Raw genomic sequence first — 21,597 nt, forward strand, 5'->3', positions numbered from 1 at the left:
AGATAGTTTACATTTGGTATTGGTTGTGTAACTTGAAGATTGGTGAAGACTCATCTTCCATTTTATTAATCCAAGATTGTAATTTTGTCTCTTATTGGTATAATTCCTCTTTTAGTTTATTTACCTTTCAATTGTTTACATATTCAAGTTACTCAAGACTAATAGTAATCTACTCTAATCTTGACAAAGTCTTAAGTCTTGTTGAAAGTTCCAGACTCAACTTAAGACTTTGGGTGCGTCTTGAATCCACTTTAAAGAGAAATTAACTAATGAGTGAATCCCATGTGTAATTTCTTTTTTGTGAAAAAAAATGAGTAAAGTGAAAAAGTAGAGTGCGAGTTGAGTCTGACGGATAATATATAAAGTCTCAGGTGAGTCTGAGGTGGATCTAAACAATAAAGAAATACTCCCTCTGTCCCGTTTATTTGTTGTCCTTTTCCATTTTGGGTGTCTCAATCATTTATTGTCATTTATATTTTAAGAACGAATTTGATGAGTAATTTGATCATTCACACTTAGGGATGACAATTATGACTCAAACCGAAGCGAACCCGAATCGAACCGAAGGAAAAAATTCGATCCAAACCCACACTTTAAAAACTCATTCCCGATACACTATTTAAAAACCCATATCCATATCCACTATTGGAAAACCCAAACCAAATCCAAACCCAATCCATTCATACCCGAACCCGATCCAAGTGGATATTATTGAAAATTTAGGTTTTATTAACCTTGAAACTTAAATTTTTTTATATAAGATTAAATTTTTATGTAGTCAAATCAAGTTTCGTATTGGGTTTTGGATTATGTAGTGGATCGGGTATGGATTTGGAGCGGGTATGGGTTTGAAAAAAGTATAATGGATCGGGTATGGTTTTTAAAATTTTGGATATGGATCGGGTATGGATATGGATCTGTGATCCAATAAGTAAGTGGATCAGGTTTGGATCTTGCAAAACCCGATCCAACCCGACCCATTGCCATCCCTATTCACACTCAATCTATTCCACTTGTCATTTAGTAATTAACTATCTCCCATTTCTTTGGTATTTGTGCCAAAATCAAAGAACAACAATTACCGGGATGGATCGAGTACTCTTGAATTGAGAGACTCCTACAAATAATCTCACACTAAATTGGTGAAATTTGAGAGGGCGAGAGAGAAGCAAAACAAAAAACATGATCCACAATTCGCACAAACACATACGACTCCATAATTCCATGAACACTTAATTCATACACTAAGCAAACAACAATGGCTGCCGTACCAACAACACATAATACACCCCAAGTTCATCCCTTTAATCGATTAAACCTCAGTTCTAAGCATTCACTTTCTCTCTTCTTCTTCAATGGCGGCTTCACTTCTCCATTTTCGCCTCTTAAACTTCCCCGCAAGCTTAAACTCATTTCTCAAGCAGCTTCTGATGTTTCCGCACTTCCTTTTGCCGCTAAAGCTGGCCAAGATCGTCTCTTGAAGGTCATTTAGTTCTCTTCTTTTGTTTTTCGACGTAATTTTCATTACGGGTCATATGGGTAAGACTGCGTACATCCGACTCATGTACCCCTGAAAATTTAGTGGGAATCAATTAGTTTTGCATGTTTAGTATGTGGGCACCTGTTTGTTTGGTGTAATTTTATTTGTAGATGCTAGTTTATGTTTATTTTGAAGAATAGTCAGGCATGTTCTTCTGCTTATGCTGTAAAATTACTTATTACTCTTTCCGTTTCAGTCATTTGTTTACCTTTTATATTCATTGTGAGGAGTATTTTATTCAAAGGTAAATAAATGATTGAGACGGAGGTAGTCGATTGTTGGGGGATTGGTGGAATTTGATTGTTGTACCAATTTTTATGTTTTTTAGGAGTTGGGTGTTTATGTTAAGTAGCTGAATTTGCTTACAAAAATCTGTGCTTCAATTGAAATTGGGAATATTTTCATGAAATGACATTTTTGTAGCTTTTAGAGATGGGTAATGCTGTTTGTAAATAAGAAGATGCTCTTAATTAGGCCTTTATGTATAGATGTTTCTGTTTTTCGAGGGTAAAGTAATGGTATCGGTGCATGACATGTTTAAGATTGTAGCATTGATGGTGTACAAGTTGCAGCTTCATGTCACGACTGTTATCATTGGTTTGTATCGTATGCTGTAGACTATAGTCTTGTAGCTATGCCCGAGCATAATCTGTGGATAGATGCTATTATGCTACCTAAGCAACGAAGTGATTAAGTTAGTTTGAAAGTGATTAAAGATTCCTGCAGCCCATATTATAGATACATTTCGCCACCTGAGTTTGTGAGCTACATGTTCTTACAATCCCTCGAGTTAGTTACCCCTCTCTTCTCTCTACATCGTTACAAGAATAACAAATGGGGTTGTTATGTCATGTAGATGGTGTTGGTGTTGAGTTGTGGGAATCATATGAAGCAAAGTCTTGACCTGGGATATTGGTGGAATTTGATTGTTGCAGACATTTCATGTCTGTTTTCTAGTAATTGGGTATTTTTCTATGATTGAGAGTAGCTGCGTTTGTTAAAAGACTTGTACTTGAGTTGAAGTTGGGAATATTTTCATGAATTGACCTTTTTTTAGCTTTTAGAAATGGGTAGTGTTTGTAAAGAATATTATCATATCTTCCTATATTATTGTATTTTCCTTTTTATTAGCAAATCACATCTCTTTGTATATCCTAGTTTATCTCATAGGAAATCCTTGCCTAATTGTTAATACTTGTATTACGGCTAGTTGTGTCATTTAGGGTTGATTAGACTCTAGTATAAATGTATACCTTGTATCCTATTTTCATTCATGCAATTCTTAATATTATGAAACCTTTCCCAGAACTCTCACTATTCTATCATGGTATCAGAGCCTCGTGCTCTTGATAGAGGTTAACCCCTCCGAGTAGATCCATTTTCGGGAGCAAGCAACCACCCACCTACCCAAAACCCGATTTTGCTCCACTGAAAATCTACCCTCTTCCGCTACCATCACCCGAGAATTGCATCAAACAAACACCATAATATGGTCACAACCGTCTCAATCACTTTCAAAACTCGGCCAATACCTTCTCAGCCGTCACAAAAATTGCATCTTACCCACCAAATTTTGTACCAACCAACCACAATTGTTATTATTATGATTGTGTTAAACTCCCTGTCGCCCATACATCTTGCCGTTACGGCAAACCCTAACTCGGTTACTCTCTAGTGTCAAATCCAATACTAAGGCCCCACCCTTCTAGCCACCACAAGAAATTTGGCCACCATCGTACTGCCATAACAAAACCAGCACCACACTTTGTCGTCATCTCGACAACTCTTTGCAACTTTGGTTGCCCACGCAACCACCCCTTTATAAATCCGGTCAAATATTCGGCCACCCCTTACTTGGTCACCCATGACCACCCTTACAATTTTGGTCATCCACGTGACCACCCTTTTACAAACTTGGTCATTCACACGACCACCTTTTTAACTTTATCGTTCTCTTAGACATTCCTGAAAATTTGGCCACAACTCGCTCGGTCAAACACTCAAATCTCGATATCTATTTTTCCCTTTTTCTCAAAAAAGAAAAAAAAAATCCCACCAAATTCTGGTTCCAACCAAAAACTCCTTGCATTTTCTTAATTTTAAAAAAAAAAACGTTTACTTTCATGGCAACCCAACCTTATCAACCATGGAGTAAATCACACTTTGTTTTTTCTATGAATTTCCTCCAAATTTCTTATCTCAAAAAAAAAAAAAAAAAAAAAAAATTACGCTTTTGTAATCCCCAAACTGAGACAACATCCCACTTCAAAATACTCAATCACTCTCCAAATCACCTTCTTACCTAAACCTCGATGCTGCGCCGAAACCAACTCACGAGCGCCATATCAAATCCACTACCTGTGTGCCATGTCCATCTTCGGCATCTTGTGCACCACCAATAACTTGCGCCACTTGGTATCACCTTAATGCGAAGCCGAATTTGACCCACAACACTTCGACGCCCTCCAAGTGGTTCAACCATTTGTACCCTACTACTCCTCTGCCTATTACCAACCAGACTCATTCTCAAACGACCAAGCTCACTTTGCCCTTTGTCCCCTCACCTTTCATACGTACCCTCACCCTTCATACATCCATAATTGACCACCATGGCTAATGCCTCTATTTCTCAGAGCAACACCGCCCATAGCTACTAGGGCTGAGCAAAAAATCCGATTATCCAAACTGATCCGATATCCGATCCGAATCCGATCCGAATTTTTGGATATCCGATCCGAAAGTTAAGTTTGGTTTGGATATCTGATCCGAAATCTTTGGTTTTGGTTTGGATATGGATATTAGAATTAAAACATTTGGATATCCGATCTGATCCGAAACTATAGTTTTCTAATATAATTTCGAGAAAATAAAATTTTATTTGATACAACAACTTAATTCATGTTTAAAATATTAGAGAAATATCTAGGTGGTACTTAAATTTTATAGCGAGAACATTGGAATAAGAATACGAAAGAAAATTTCATGTAAAACTATGAATATAATCGTGTTTCAAACTTAATTTTAAAGTAAATTCAAAAGTATGGATATCCGATGGATATCCGCATCCGATCCGATTATTTTGGATACCCGAACAATGGATATCCGAGACATTTGGTTTGGATATTGGATATCTAAATTCAGGATTTCTAATATGGATATCCGATCCGAACTAGCACTTTGGATCAAATACCCGATCCGTACTCTGCCCTAATAGCTACAGCCCACGTCTCCGCACACTCACAAGTACACGACCGATACCCCTCGTCTACGCTTCAAAGATATCGTCTCCAAGATTGGTCTAACCTACGGATCGTCCATCTTGCGGGGGCATGTAAAGAATATTATCATATCTTCCTATATTATTGTATTTTCCTTTTTATTAGCAAATCACATCTCTTTGTATATCCTAGTTTATCTCATAGGAAATCCTTGCCTAATTGTTAATACTTGTATTACGGCTAGTTGTGTCATTTAGGGTTGATTAGACTCTAGTATAAATGTATACCTTGTATCCTATTTTCATTCATGCAATTCTTAATATTATGAAACCTTTCCCAGAACTCTCACTATTCTATCAGTGTTCATCATGCATAGTATTTTACATTAGCTAGAATTTTGAGCTGTTTCTAAATAAGAAGATACTCTTTAGACCAATCTATACGTATAGCCTTTTTTTAGAGGAGAGTTAAATATGATGAGCATCTTCCTGAAGCCGAAGTGAATGATCTTGCAGGTTCCTGTTTCAAATATCAGAAATTTTTCCATTATTGCACATATCGACCACGGTAAATCAACTTTAGCCGACAAATTGCTTGAAACAACTGGCACTGTGCTTAAGCGTGAGATGAAGGAACAATTCCTCGATAATATGGATTTGGAGAGGGAAAGAGGAATCACAATAAAATTACAGGTATTTGAATGCCATTATTCGATATACTTAGTTTTACTGAGCTGATGTTCTCTTGAGAATTGAGATTACATATTCATATGTCTTAAAACTTCTTGACTTGGTTTTCTCACGGATGTATAAAAGTAAGGTCGGAACTTCTTTGCTATACATGTGAGTATTTGATCTACTGATGTCACAGATATTACTTGTCCTGCTACTCATTTCTCATTCAAGTGATTCTACAAATCAGCTTTGATGTGTTTCTTTTTCTTTTTTTCTTCCACTTCCAGGCAGCAAGAATGCGGTATGTTTATGAAAATGAAGCATATTGTCTCAACCTTATTGACACTCCAGGACACGTGGATTTCTCCTATGAGGTACTTTCAGACGATTTTTGATACGTCTGTGCAAGTGACCTGATTAGACATTAACCCGAATGTATCTTGTGGCCTGCGTGTTTTGACATTCATAATTGAGATCATCAGCAGGTTGATTGTGCATGTTGATAATACCAGGAGTTTTTTTTTTTTTTTTTTTTTTTTCTTTTTGACCTTTGTTGTAGTGTTAGTTTATCTTTGAGATTTGAACCCTTATTACTGTGGTATGAATGTGTGATGAGGGAGTTTGTCTTGTTTAATTGTATGTATTTTTTTTGTAGGTTTCTCGCTCTCTTGCTGCATGTGAGGGTGCTCTGCTTGTGGTAGATGCTTCTCAGGTGAATATCCTCATCTTTTCTGGTGGTCATGTAACATATACTCATATAGTCTGGCATTGTTTGTTGATTTTCAACTTGTTTTAGAGATTGATTTATTCAATGTTGTTAAAAACTTAAAATTAGGATGCTACTAAATCTAATCGGGGTCGTGTAAGCTTTTTATACTTAATATGCATGTTTAAATTACTGAAATAAACATACAATAAACTGAAAGCGGAAGCAATAAATTAAGATCGAGAATTAAACCTCCAGCCATTGCTTATCGGTATTCCTGAACAGCTTTACCCAATAATCCGATTTAATAAAACCCGTTCCCGTAAACTTGTCTTTCCCGTATGCTTTTCTGATTTCGGTGCCGAACTCTCGCACTCACTATATAGATGGTGTATTTCCTTTTTTGAGAGTGAATTCAGTGACCTTGTCAATCAGAAATTATGATGTATATATACTGATTTTTCCATCAAAAATCAGTTGCATAAACATGGAGAGTGGGGTGGTGGTCAACTGAAGTAAGGGAGCAAAAATAGGGCAGTTTTTGCTTCATAGTTTGACTGTCAGTTTAATGGGCCAAAACTTTAGGATTTTTCATAAACTAAATAATTAACTAATGAAAAATCTAACATTCTCCCACTTGGCCCATTTACGCAAGAGAAACTTCATGCACGAATCATAGCGACGAATTCTCTAGAGCGAGAATTAATCTTCCATGTATTACGATACATTTAGTCTCTCACCACTCACACTTAACTTAATGAATAAACCATATGTTTACTCTAGGTCAAAACATAATGATATTTCTCAATAAAAATAAATAACCAAAGTATGTACGTACATATTCCGAAATGAGAAATATTCAACTAAATGAAAGGTTTAAAAAACAATATAAATGAATGTATCACATTACGGGACCAAGTCCCATACTTACTACATGACCCTTGAAACCTTTAGGTGGCATGCCTTTAGTCAAGGGATCAGCAATCATCGATTCAGTGCTAATGTGTTCTATGATCACTTTCTTTTCTTGAACACGCTCTTTTATGGCCAAATACTTAATGTCGATGTGTTTACTTCGACTTCCACTTCTATTATTCTTAGCCATAAATACCGCAATTTGAATTATCACAATACATTCGAATTGGTCGACTAATAGAGTCAACGACTCTTAGCCCGTATATGAAACCTTTCACCATACACCATGTGAGGTAGCCTCAAAACAAGAAACGAACTCGGCCTCCATAGTAGAAGTGGTCACAATGTCCGCTTAGTACTCCTCCAGGATACGACTCGTCATCCAAAGCATAAACACATATCCCGATGTGGATTTTCGTGAATCAACGCACAAAGAAAGTCCGAGTCTGAGTACCCCACCACTTCAAGACTATCACCGTCTATACATAAGCATGTAATCTTTGGTACTCGAAGGTATCTCAACACTTTCTTTGACCTTCCGCTGATCGAACCGGGTTCTTCCGATATCCGCCTAATACTCCAACAAAGATATGCAATGTCGCCTGGTATGGACTTGAGCATACATAATGCTACCAATACCAAGCATATGGAACATTTTTCATTTGTTCCCTTTCTAAATCGTCCTGGGACACCGGTCTAAATCAATCGGTCACCTTTCACAATAGGTGCTACACTTGGTGAACAATCTTTCATTCTGAACCTTTCAAGCACTTTGTTGATATAGGCCTCCTGAGACAAGCCTAAAATGCCTCGGGATCTATCTCTACGGATCTTAATGCCAATGACATAAGATGCCTCGCCCATATCTTTCATATCAAAGTTATTTGAAAGAAATTGTTTCACCTCATATAGTAACCCCTTATCATTGGTTGCTAGCAAAATGTCATCCACGTATGACCCTTGAAACCTTTAGGTGGCATGCCTTTAGTCAAGGGATCAGCAATCATCGATTCAGTGCTAATGTGTTCTATGATCACTTTCTTTTCTTGAACACGCTCTTTTATGGCCAAATACTTAATGTCGATGTGTTTACTTTGACTTCCACTTCTATTATTCTTAGCCATAAATACCGCAGCTGAATTATCACAATACATTCGAATTGGCCGACTAATGAGTCAACGACTCTTAGCCCGTATATGAAACCTTTCACCATACACCATGTGAGGTAGCCTCAAAACAAGAAACGAACTCGGCCTCCATAGTAGAAGTGGTGTCAATGTCTCCGCTTAGTACTCCTCCAGATACAACTCCGTCACCTAGCATAAACACATATCCCGATGTGGATTTTCGTGAATCAATGCAGCCCAAAGAAAGTCCGAGCCTGAGTACCCCACCACTTCAAGACTATCATCCGTCTATACATAAGCATGTAATCTTTGGTACCCGAAGGTATCTCAACACTTTCTTTCAGCCTTCCAGTGATCGTAACCGGGTTCTTCGATATCCGCCTAATACTCCAACAAAGATATGCAATCGGGCCTGGTACATGACTTGAGCATACATAATGCTACCAACAACCAAGCATATGGAACATTTTTCATTTGTTCCCTTTCTAAATCGTTCGGGACACCGGTCTAAATCGAATCGGTCACCTTTCACAATAGGTGCTACACTTGGTGAACAATCTTTCATTCTGAACCTTTCAAGCACTTTGTTGATATAGGCCTCCTGAGACAAGCCTAAAATGCCTCGGGATCTATCTCTACGGATCTTAATGCCAATGACATAAGATGCCTCGTCCATATCTTTCATATCAAAGTTATTTGAAAGAAATTGTTTCACCTCATATAGTAACCCCTTATCATTGGTTGCTAGCAAAATGTCATCCACGTATAACACAAGGAAACAAATCTAACTCCCACTGACCTTAAGGTATATGCATTGGTCCATGATATTTTCTTCAAAACCGAACGAAGAAATAACTTCATGGAACTTCTTATACCATTGACGGGAGGCTTGTTTCAAACCGTATATGGATTTATTTAGCTTACAAACCAAATGCTCACCATCTTTAGAGGAGAATCCTTCAGGTTGTTTCATGTAAACCTCTTCCTCTAAATTGCCATTATCGAAATGCCGTTTTCACATCCATTTGATGTAGCTCGAAATCAAAATGAGCTACTAATGCCATGACAACTCGAAGAGAATCTTTCTTTGATACAGGAGAAAATGTCTCCTTGTAGTCGATCCCTTCTCTTTGTGTGAACCCTTTAGCAACGAGTCTTGCCTTATGTCTCTCGATGTTGCCAAGTGAGTCTCTTTTAGTCTTAAAGACCCACTTACATCCGATGGTTTTTACACCATCAGGCAACTCGACGAGATCCCAAACTCGATTAGCCGCCATAGAGTTCATCTCATCTTTCATAGCATCCATCCATAAGTTTGAATCTGTAGAACTTATGGCTTGTGAAAATGACATAGGATCATTATCAGCTCCAATATTGCAATCCGATTCTTGTAGATATACTTCATAGTCGTCAGGAATAGCCGATCTCCTTTCTCGAATAGATCTTCTTAATGGAATTTGTTCAACCTCACGGTGAACTTCTTCCTCATTATGATCCACCCTATTTTGATCGACATTTTGTGGAATTTCTGTATTTGGTTGTTGAACTTGCGGTCGATCTTCAGGACCGTGATCAATAACCAACCTGTCACTTAAAACAGAGGATGAATCTTCATGTTGATCCTTTCGATTCAACTTCTATAGTACTCCCACTGATTAAGTCATTCTCTAGAAATTTTGCATTTCTAGATTCCACAATTCTGGTACTATGAGACGGACAATAGAACCTATAGCCTTTGGACTTTTCGGCATATCCAATGAAATGCCCACTAATAGTCCTTGGGTCTAGTTTCTTTTCTTGTGGGTTGTAAATTCTCACCTCGCATGACATCCCCAAACGCGTATATGTTGCAAACTCCGGTTTCCAACCTTTGAATAACTCAAAAGGCGTCTTTGAGACGGCCTTGGAAGGAACCCGATTTAATATATACGCAAACTGTCTTTAGTGCATCAACCCACAAAAATGAAGGAAGTTTAATATTACTTCTCATACTACGCACCATTTCAATTAATGTCCGATTCCTTCTTTTCGCTACACCATTCGATCCAGGAGAATAGGGCATAGTGTATTGGGCAACAATCCCATGCTCTTGAAGGAATTTAGCAAAAGGACAAGGTGCTTGTCCATCCTCAGTATATCTACCATAGTACTCACCACCTCTATCCGATCTCACAATTTTAATGTGCTTACCACATTGTTTCTCTACTTGACCTTAAACAATTTAAAGGCATCAAAAGCTTCGTCTTTGGAACGAAGTAAGTAGATGTACATATATCGTGAATAATCGTCAATAAAGGTAATAAAGTATTTCGGATCATTAGCGTTCATGTCCAGGACAACAAATATCCGTGTGTATGATTTCTAATAGGTCGGAACTCCTCTTAGCACCTTTCTTAGATTTGTTAGTTTGCTTCCCCTTAATGCAACTAACACAAGTATCAAAATCGGTAAAGTCTAAAGTACCAAGTACCCCTTCCTTTACCAATCTCTTAACCCTCTCAATGGAGATGTGTCCCAATCTCCGGTGCCATAACATAGAGGACTCCTCATTCATAATACTTCTTTTAAACCAAAGATAACATGCATAGTGTTTTGAGTGGTATCATTTTGTAAATAAAGACGATATAAATTATCAGACAAAGTACCATGACCAATAACTTTAGAATTTCGCAAACATCGAAACCAATTCGAAAAATTAAAGGTAAATCCAAACGGTACAAGCCTTGAAATTGAAATTAAATTCCGAGCAAAATTCAGAACATAAAATGTCTTTTCCAAAACCAAAACAAAACCACTACTCAAAACTAAACTGCATGTCCCTACGACCTCCACGTTCGAGCCTATCCGGTTTCTGAATAGATAGAGCTTTCACTTGCCACCTGGTTTCCGCAGTTTGTCATACACCGCAAGGTATTCGAAACATGGATTGTAGTACCGCAGTCAATCCACCAAGTATTATGAATAACATTAACCATATTAGATTCATAACAAATAAACGCATGAAAATTACCTTTCTTTTTAAGCCAAGCCTTGAACTTTATGCAGTCTTTCTTCATATGTCCCTTCTTTTTACAGAAGAAACATGAAGACTCCTTCTTAATGGTCGGCTCAACAGACATCTTACCCTTTCCCTTATCCTTATGGTGACCCTTCTTAGTACTAGATGATTCTTTATTAGTACTAGTGGTTAGGTTCACCTTTTCGCCCTCCTCCAACAACAATCTCCTCCTCCCGAACACACATGGTCATTAATTCATTAAGAGACCATTTGTCCTTATGTGTGTTGTAAGAGATCTTAAATGGGGCATATTGTCCGGGAGAGAACACAAAATGAAATGTACCAGGAAAGAGTCGGACATAGTAACTTCCAATACCTTAAGTGGGCCGCAATATCCCTCATGCGCATGATGAAATCACGCACTCCTTTAGTGGCATTGAGCTTCAAAGAAGTAAATTTCATAATTAAGGTGCTTCACAAAGCCTTATCGAAGTTTCGAATGTTCATCTATTGCTTTAAGAAGGTCTCGAACTTTAGTATCTTCGTTTCGACGGAACCTCGGATACTAGCACACAGTTTTGTCTTTATGAACATCGTGCAAATATAGTTTGATTTCTCCCACTTTTCACGATGGTCTACTTCATCTGGTGTGCTAGTTTTGCTTATCTCAGCCGGTTCCTCGTATTGTATAGCATAATCGAAACGCGTGAATCCTAAATGCAATAGAACTCTTTCCTTCCACACCTTAAAATTATCACCAGTTAATTCAGAACGTCTATTTTGATATCATAGGAACTTCCAGGTAAACTTCGCAAATTTTAAATATACATGCTTAGTAACAAAAATTGAGACTTAACTTTATCACAACTTACCAATGTAAATTATGCTTATATGAATCTAGTGACATAAACTTGCCTGTGGGCTAAAGTCTACTCAAATTAGATGCATAAAAATTAAACTTTATGATGAAACTATCAAATTATATTCATTTCTCAACTCCTGTGGGTATATTAAGAAACATAATTCAATATAACATCCTAATTAATCACACAAATATAATAAGATTCCTGTGGGTAAGTCTCATCACATTACGTATAATTAATTACAATAAAATGTCCAGTTTCCACATGCGATTTCAAATAAAATTTAATCAATTAGAGATGCTGTGGCTACTCCCTAACTAATAAATTTAAAATCACTTGACATTTAAAAACTTTATTTTATACACTAACTCAATGTATATAAAGTCTACTGACAAACAAATGATGTACATATCAAAATCCAAACACTCATACAAGTCTATAACGGAACGGTAAACATGTTCTCAAAAAAATACTCCGTAATAAATATGTACATAGAGCCACAGAAGGTCATTAAAACAAATACTGTAAAACTACATTAGTACAACCGGAAGTATCATACAAAGTAAATCATACGGTATCAAGCAGTATGTGAAGATTGACAGTATGACCCACTTCAATAGACACGAAACGAATGGAAACCATCATCACAAGAGACAAAAATTATGCAGGACCATTAACAAAGCTGAGTCAAGTAACATATGCGAATATCATGCAATTACCGATTTATTCAATTTATTATGCAAGATGAAATTGAGACAGACATTCAGTGGAGAATGCAACTTGCAAAAAATTCCAAAACAAATTTAAGAGTCATATATACTTGTATATGGAATCAAACGAATAAAACGAAATAGCAAGTTCATAGGCAAGCAGTACAACACGTGTTCTTTATGTAGGCTTTCAATTCCACTAATTAAATTTAGTCATCTTTAACCTCTTGCCGTTCCAAAAGCGAGTAACAACAACAAGAAAAATAATGAAGATTTTTCCAGATTCAATATCATATGGCAAAACTGATTCAGTAATAATTGCAAAATAAATTCTAGATCGCAACACACGAAGTCAGAACGGAAATTTAGGTTTTCATATTCAAGCAAGACAGAGGCGATTACTCGCTCTGATACCAACTGTAAGCTTTTTATACTTAATATGCATGTTTAAATTACTGAAATAAACATACAATAAACTGAAAGCGGAAGCAATAAATTAAGATCGAGAATTAAACCTCCAGCCATTGCTTATCGGTATTCCTGAACAGCTTTACCCAATAATCCGATTTAATAAAACCCGTTCCCGTAAACTTGTCTTTCCCGTATGCTTTTCTGATTTCGGTGCCGAACTCTCGCACTCACTATATAGATGGTGTATTTCCTTTTTTGAGAGTGAATTCAGTGACCTTGTCAATCAGAAATTATGATGTATATATACTGATTTTTCCATCAAAAATCAGTTGCATAAACATGGAGAGTGGGGTGGTGGTCAACTGAAGTAAGGGAGCAAAAATAGGGCAGTTTTTGCTTCATAGTTTGACTGTCAGTTTAATGGGCCAAAACTTTAGGATTTTTCATAAACTAAATAATTAACTAATGAAAAATCTAACAGGTCGTACCAGTAGAATCGGAGTGTAGGATTGTAAGATCCTGCCACCATTAGAGAGCCAAAACTCCATTTTGTCTATGGTCAGCTGTGTCATTCACATTCTTGAATTTTGCTTTGTTACACTGGCTTTCCGTGCTACTCTGAAATTCTTTGCCTTGACGGGATTCCTGTTGCAAATTTTATTCCGTTGAGTTGATTTCTTTAAGTATGTTATAATCTTTACAGGGAGTGGAAGCTCAAACTCTAGCTAATGTTTATCTGGCGTTAGAGAACAACTTAGAAATCATACCGGTGCGTATTTATATATTCTTGTTTATTTTGTGTTGGTATTTTCTTGTGGTTTTATTATACATCAAATTTTTAGTTTAATGATGATATCATGCTTAACCTGATTTTTTTCGGTCGTTTTTTGTAATCTGTTTTTTTGGTATTTATTTGCTGGTATATATTGAATTTTCTCATCGTGGATACATTAACTGAATGTAAGTTGTTGTTCTACGCTTGTCGAAGGTTCTGAACAAGATAGATTTACCCGGTGCAGATGCTGATCGCGTTGCTAAGGAGATTGAGGAGGTTCACTCACCACTGTTCAACACAACTGCATCATTATTCTAGCACTGTATTTAATCAATTCGCCGACAGTTACTTTTAGTCAGATAATTCCTACACACTTTACAACTGCATCTAGTATTTTATGAGATAACTATTTTCTGGCTGCCACTCACTTTTTGTATGCATTGTTCGTTGCTTCTAGATAGTTGGATTGGATTGTAGCAATGCTATTCGCTGCTCTGCGAAGGTCAGTGACAAGTATATTGTTGAATTTGATGTGTTTGTCATGTAATTTCTATTATTCACTGGGGTATGGCTGATCTTAGTTCTGGCATGTTTGGTGTATAGGAGGGCATAGGTATAACTGAAATCCTCGATTCCATTGTTCGAAAGATTCCTCCACCTCCTGAGACTGCCTCAAAGGCCTTAAGAGCCCTAATATTTGATAGGTAATCTTGCGTAAGGCCTTTCTACCTTTTCTCACACTCTTTTTATCTTGTGGTGACTTGCAATGGGTATGTATGAAAATTGAAAGACTGGCAGTAGTATAATAATCATTTGGATGTTCTCTGAGATAACTCCTCTTCGCTTTATTTGAAATTGGCAATTTGCAGCGAAATAACTTTAGTTCACTTCAAACATTAAAGCTGAGCTCCAACAACTTGGTTCTATTCAGCTAAGCTTTGATTAAATTAAGTTTGATTAAGTTAGGCCAACTCCTCAACTTAATATTTCTTACTTTTTAAAACTCCAATTTTAACTTACAAGTCGCACCAGTTTATTACTCGCTGGAAAGATTTTAGATCACACTTCCATACGATTCTAATACGGAGTGGATTTTTTTTTTTTGGGTTAAAAGGTGCAAGTATATATCTATAAATCTATAACAGTCCTTTTCTTTTCAGTTCAGCTCGATTAGTTTTATGATCAGCTTGCCATGTTCTTAGCTGAAAAGAACTGAGCCTAAAAAAGTCTGTAAAGCTATTCACCTTTAGCAGAGAACAGCAGTTCTGTAAGGAGTTTGTAAAGCTACCCATGTATGCTAGAGTGTAAATGAAAGCCACGAAGATTCTTTCAATCTAAAATTAGACTAAGAAGGACTAAGTATTGTATTCCTAGTGGTGCAATTTTATCCTACCGAGTTAAACGTCACAATGCATATTTTCCTTCTTAGCTTCTAATTGCTATTTTCAAGTTTTTTACCTTTTTTTTGGATTCTTCCTACTCGTCTTATGGCTGGTAAAAATATTTTCTTTGAAGTGTTTTGCAGTTACTATGATCCCTATAGAGGCGTGATTGCATACTTTCGAATAATTGATGGGACTTTGAAGAAGGGAGATCGAATTTATTTCATGAACAGTAAAAAGGTGAGTAACAGTGTATGCTGCTTTAGGCTATATGAACCTGCATTTATTTGATTAGATTTCAAGGTACTATGGTAAAGAATGTAAATGGGTTTTGTTTTAAGGGATGCAAAACCAAGTGAAACATCATCGAATTGCAAACAACAGATACAGTTTTGTGGAGCTTAGAATGTGCCGTGACTCAACATTTGTCATTGTTAGCATGGTATTCAATCTTGGTTTGCAACTTCATTGCAAAATTGGTTGTCGTGACTCGATCTGGTCGCTGTGTTATAACTGTGGTCAATACCGCCTTAAAATGTGGTCACGGTAGCATCCGAAACCTTATAACTTGCTTGTGATTCTGTATCAGGGGCGATTTTTTATTCCATGTTCATTAGGTAGGAACCATGCCGGCATGCCTTTCTGTGTGGTGAAACTCCACAACCCGGGAGATTTTGAGTGACCCCAGCTATGTGTATTAGTTTAGGATATTTTAACGAAGCTACTGATCCTATTTTGTTTCTGTCCGCCTTCTGTTGTGGTTTAGTGTAACCTATCATATCACGACCGTCGACCACAATGCTTCATGTAAGGTCTTCGCTTACTTTAGGTAAAGGAAGTGATACTGCACAGCTGTACATTAACGCTGAGATGTTTGAAGAAGAAATCAAACCAACCGACCTTATCGTGTAGATAAACACTTGGTAGAATTGTTGGAACTGACAGTGACTACTTTGACTCACAGGATTACTTTGCTGATGAAATCGGAGTTCTTTCTCCTACTCAAATGCAAGTTGATGAGCTGTATGCTGGAGAGGTACGATGGAACTGCACTTTGCTTACAAGTGTGTGTGTGTATGTGTGTGTGTGCGCGCGCGTGTGCTGTCTGGTCTTGCGCGTGTATATAGAGCCTTCAAGATAATTTGGCTCAACTTTCTATTATAGGCTTGATAAATATTTTTGGTTTGGTTTACCTCGCCTTCTACATGTAACATGTAGATAAACCGTTGCCTGGTTTTGGCTCCGCTTTCTTTTGCGATCATGATAGATGATTTTTATGTTTCATTTTCAAGGTCGGATACCTGTCAGCCTCCATAAGATCAGTTGCAGACGCTAGGGTTGGTGATACAATCACTCACTTTGGGAGGAAGGCGGAGGGCCCTCTACCTGGATATCAGGAGGCAACTCCCATGGTCTTCTGTGGCCTATTTCCCATTGATGCTGATCAGTAATAACCTTTTTTCTACAGTGGATTGCAGACTTCTATTTACTACCATATACCTCCCAATCTCGTGAACACTATCTTTGATGCAGGTTTCCGGACTTGCGTGATGCACTCGAAAAGCTGCAGCTGAATGATGCTGCCCTGAAAGTAATTTTCACAATATCTTCTATTTCATTGATTGCTAACAAAAGAAACCGATCTTATATCCTACCTTAAGCGGCTACGCTACTCATAATAGTTTGCTTCTCTGCTGCTGTGAAGAATCTAAAATATGCTGACATCATATACTTAGAGTGAGAAAAGTTAATTGTAGAATCATGTAATAATTTTAGTTTCTATAATAATCAACCAACTGTCCTGCATTCCCAGACTTTCAATATTTCGTGTTTCCTGCAGTCATTTTCCAAGTATTTGTTTATTCTTCTTGCCCCCTAAGGCCCCAATTTATCATCCAATTTATTTGGCTTGTTACTTTGTAGTTTGAACCAGAGACCTCGTCTGCAATGGGTTTTGGCTTCAGATGTGGCTTTTTGGGTCTTCTCCACATGGAAATCATTCAGGTATTCTTTTCTTGTTGCCGGTGTGGGATAGTAGTATTATTTAAAAGCTGCTATAATTGCAGGATTTATTGATTGTAACTATCGTGCAGGAAAGACTGGAAAGGGAATACAATTTATCTCTGATAACTACTGCTCCAAGTGTTGTATACCGAGTGATTACTGCCACTGAAACGGTAATTATATTCTTAAAAATATAAACTTATCTGTTAACTTTGATGTACTTGGTTATGTAGTCTCTTTATGGTTGTGAGTACTATAATTCTGCTCAGTTTGATCATTCGAAATTTTAAGTTTCAGTTTTTATTTCTTTAAACAGGCTCATAGTTTAAATCAGAGAAAGAAAAGAGGGGGATACTTTCTTGGGGTGGGTTGGTGTACTGTGTATGATATTTTGTATGGTGTTCATCGATAATCATTTAGTTAGAATCATTTAATATGAAAGATAGTCTCCTCTGGATATGGATAAGACATTAAGACTGCACGCATTTAGAGGTCAAAATGTTGTCACCGTAGGATCCATATCAAGGATACAAATTTGCTGTTTTTTAGTTTTAAACATTATCTTTTTTTCTTTTTCTTTTGAGGAACACATCCTTTTATTTATTGGTTCAGATTGAGTGCTCGAATCCGTCTCTTCTTCCAGAACCCGGAAAAAGAAAGTCAATTGAAGAGCCATATGTGAAGGTACTGTTTCCTGATCGTTGATTCTTGTTTCAAAGTCCATTCCAGCTACTTTTACGTTTTGCATATGCCATAGCAATATTTCTATTTGATTGGCTGCAGATTGAGCTACTCACACCTAAAGAGTATATTGGTCCTTTGATGGAGCTGGCCCAAGAAAGAAGGGGAGAGTTTAAGGAAATGAAATATATTGCTGAAAATAGGGCATCGCTAATCTATGAAATGCCTTTGGCAGAGGTAGCTACCTTAGTTTTAGTTTTTGTTGTAGTTCATTTGTTCGTTTTTATACATACTGGTGCGATTTTTTGAAATTCAATATTCTGTTATTGCAGATGGTGGGTGATTTTTTCGACCAGCTGAAGTCCAGGAGTAAGGGCTATGCCAGCATGGAATATGCCGTTGTCGGGTACCTTTTTCTCTCTCTTTTATGTACATATCTGGTTTTGATAGTCCTGTTTACACGCATCATCCGCGGTATTAAGTGCCTTTTGTTTTTAGTCCGTTATATCTCAAAGACCAAAAACCAAAGAGCAAAGAATCTTCAGCTTCATCCGGAAATGAATGATCCTAATTTTCCTGTGATATCGCATCGCGGTCTGAGTTATTAAAATTTTTGCAAGTTACTGCATTTTGAGGTCGGAAGGGGAGCGTTGGCGCACTGGTTAAGGTGTTGCTTTGTGACCGTGAGGTCACGGGTTCAAGTCCTTGGAGCGTCCTCTTGCCAAAATGGCAAGGGAAGGCTTGCCCCAATTACACCCTTGTGGTGGGACCCTTCCCCGGACCCTCGCCTAGCGGGAACGCCTTCGTGCACCGGGCTGCCCTTTTTTACTGCATTTTGAGGTCATTGAAGCCCCATCTATTCTGCAACAACTGAGACCAGGCCGTGGTCGCCAATTCCAAGATCATGTCTCAAACCTAGATATAATACCATCCATTAGCATGCTTCTTTAGTTTAAATTTCCAGTGGCCAAATCCTATTTTTGCTTTCGTCTCTTACCGGTTTGATGTTAGGTTTGACACTGCCTTTATGATGAAATTAGTCTTCCATTTGAATGCCAGGTATCGGGAAAGTGATTTGGTTAAGCTTGATATCCAAATAAATGGTGATCGTGTGGAGCCTTTAGCAACTATTGTCCACAAGGATAAGGTAAGCTAGGGTGTTCATGCGGTCTTACTAGGTTAATAGTTTTGCAGAACGCTGTTCTCTAACTAGCCAGAAGTAACATGTCCAACATACATCTGTAAGGGTTTTAATATAAGAAACTTCATTGAGGAAGTGATGGAATGGGGTAGTATGCGTAAATATAGCGTCATTAAAAGTGAAAACGGAAAGAGAGTAAAGCTCCATCCAAACAAATAAAGTGAAAAATGCTTCCCTACATTCAGTGTAATGCTTATGAATTCTGGATTTACTTTACATTTTTTGTTTAAATGGTGTGATCCTGCATCAGGCATATGGCGTGGGACGGGCTTTGACTCAAAAACTGAAGGAGCTTATACCACGACAGATGTTTAAAGTACCTATACAAGTAAGTTCTGCATCTTATCTTTTCTGCGTATGATTGTAAGGCTTTCAGAAGACTGGTCACCAAGCTAGCACACGGTACATCTACATTTCCAGTTAACTTTGATACTTGATCGTTACCTCCTGTTACCCTTGGAAAGGTATTTGCACACAAATGGCCCTTATCTGTTAGAGATTGAGGATAAAACTATACATGTTAGCATGAGGCCGTCGTGATCTTTTGTGAGCTCCTAGCTCCTTCGGACTTGCTTGGGATAGGGTTATTTTTTATCGGTGTAATAGAGCTCAAAACAAAAGGAAAGAGGAAGAAAGTGGTAGTAAATGGAGAGTGGAGAAAGGGAGGTAATTATTACTTCCATTTGGGAGAACATCTTTTTTCCCCGGAAAAGGGCATTTTGTGTGGTAGTAATTTTTAATTTTTGTTAAAGGGGGTAAAATTGAAAGAGTGGTATATAAAAGGGAATAGTATATACTTTTTCCCAGCCGAAAATAAATGACATATAGGTGTTTTTTTCCCATTTGAATTAAAATTTGCATAATTTCATCTTCAAGGACGTTGGAAATTTGGATTTAATTTTTGTTTGGCAGCAACGAAATGGCTGTTTACGTGTTATCTTCCATTGCGATTTGTAGCCAAAACAATTACTCTGTTGTCCTTTAAGTCATACAATATTCTGAACATGGGATTCATTGACAGGCATGCATTGGCTCCAAAGTTATCGCCAGTGAAGCTATTTCTGCAATCAGGAAAGACGTTTTAGCCAAATGCTATGGTGAGTCGAACTTGTAGTATGCTTGAGAGTTAGGGTTTTCCTCGTTTTTAAGTACTCGAGATTAGTTTTTGGTTCATGATGTTTTCGAACATGTTGAGGATTCGGAAAGATTGAAGCTTTGGACATAAGACATAACATTAAGCAATCGACAGAATTATTTATTGTTTTATGTGGTGTATTTTTGATTTTTTTACCTCATTATTTATCGGTTCTTTATGCAGGGGGTGACATAACAAGGAAAAAGAAACTGCTGAGGAAACAGGTGCTGCATCTCACATAGATTCATTTCTATTTTAGCTAAATAAATAATTAAGGGCAGTTGGCTAATGATATACTCCTTAATGCCTAATTTATTCATGTTTAACTAGTACCTCGACCCTAATAGTAACGGAAGAACTGAATATTTAGCCCAAGGGCTCAGACTTCCTGTGTCTCGCCCATTTCTTTCCGTGTATTTTTTTTCTTGTGAGAGGAATTTAGAACAAACGTAAATAAATAAATGAGACAGAGTGAGAGTTTACGTTTCATCTGTGGCTAGCAATAGTTTACTTCATACGGAGTAGGAACTATTGCTAAATTTTATGTTTTTATTGGGAAAAGTGTCATCTGTGGCAGTTTTCGTTCTAGGATACTATCCCATATTAGCCAGTGGGATTGAACATTTATTTCCGCAATGCAAGCCTAAAACAGCTAGTTTACGTTTCAACAATGCAACGTCTGCACTTCACAGTATTTACCCTTGTTTCTTTTGTCAGGCCGAAGGAAAGAAGAGGATGAAGTCCATTGGCAAAGTGGATGTACCTCAAGAAGCATTCATGGCCGTTTTAAAGCTTGAAAAGGAAGTCATATAATCTCAGGTCTGTAAACCATGTACAGGACAGCAGTTCTTGAACCAATATCACAATTAGGTCGTATTGAAAATTCGTTCTTCCTACACACAAAATTCCCTTCCCAAGGACAGCATTGATTAGGCTAGTACCACCTCATCGAGTTGTCGTCTCTCCTTTTGTTCTGAGGGGTTAAGTGATTGGTTTACTGAAATGGCGGCTGTACGTCTTTCCAATACAAAGTTACGGTTGTTTATATCAAATCCCTTTACGAGGCCATAGGTAGTAGCTTTTGAGACAAAAGGCGTGATAAATATCACGTCTTTGTACAATATTGATCCCACAATGTAATATCGACAATTTTTAAAGTGCTCAAAAGCCTCGAAATTATTTGTTCTATCCTTTTTGTATTATAAAAGTTCACTTTTTTTTTTCGCGGATATCTAGTGAATAATGTACTACATTCAT

At 37.3% G+C, this 21,597-nt stretch overlaps 1 protein-coding gene across 1 annotated transcript; it reads left to right on the top strand.

The window, feature by feature from the left end:
• The first annotated feature begins 1,130 nt into the window (after nucleotides 1–1,130).
• On the top strand, nucleotides 1,131–21,526 carry LOC141619832 (translation factor GUF1 homolog, chloroplastic-like). Its single transcript, XM_074436855.1, has 22 exons — nucleotides 1,131–1,483; nucleotides 5,274–5,450; nucleotides 5,720–5,806; nucleotides 6,088–6,144; nucleotides 13,866–13,931; nucleotides 14,151–14,213; nucleotides 14,395–14,439; nucleotides 14,541–14,641; nucleotides 15,463–15,559; nucleotides 16,284–16,355; nucleotides 16,612–16,766; nucleotides 16,853–16,910; nucleotides 17,243–17,323; nucleotides 17,413–17,496; nucleotides 17,936–18,007; nucleotides 18,107–18,241; nucleotides 18,337–18,410; nucleotides 19,064–19,151; nucleotides 19,456–19,533; nucleotides 20,227–20,302; nucleotides 20,524–20,564; nucleotides 21,058–21,526. Exons 1-22 carry the CDS (start codon nucleotides 1,259–1,261, stop codon nucleotides 21,151–21,153), a joined length of 2,028 nt encoding a protein of 675 aa, XP_074292956.1. The 5' UTR covers nucleotides 1,131–1,258; the 3' UTR covers nucleotides 21,154–21,526.
• Nucleotides 21,527–21,597: the final 71 nt, after the last annotated feature.

The sequence above is a fragment of the Silene latifolia genome, chromosome X (genome assembly GCF_048544455.1).
Source record: "Silene latifolia isolate original U9 population chromosome X, ASM4854445v1, whole genome shotgun sequence".
Taxonomy (NCBI): domain Eukaryota; kingdom Viridiplantae; phylum Streptophyta; class Magnoliopsida; order Caryophyllales; family Caryophyllaceae; genus Silene; species Silene latifolia.

Coding starts and splice junctions, on each gene's coding strand:
- LOC141619832 (XM_074436855.1), top strand. CDS start 1,259: ATGGCTGCCGTACCAACAACACATAATACACCCCAAGTTCATCCCTTT. Junction 6,145..13,865: donor TTGTGGTAGATGCTTCTCAG/GTGAATATCCTC, acceptor TAATCTTTACAG/GGAGTGGAAGCTCAAACTCT. Junction 18,008..18,106: donor TTGAAGAGCCATATGTGAAG/GTACTGTTTCCT, acceptor GATTGGCTGCAG/ATTGAGCTACTCACACCTAA.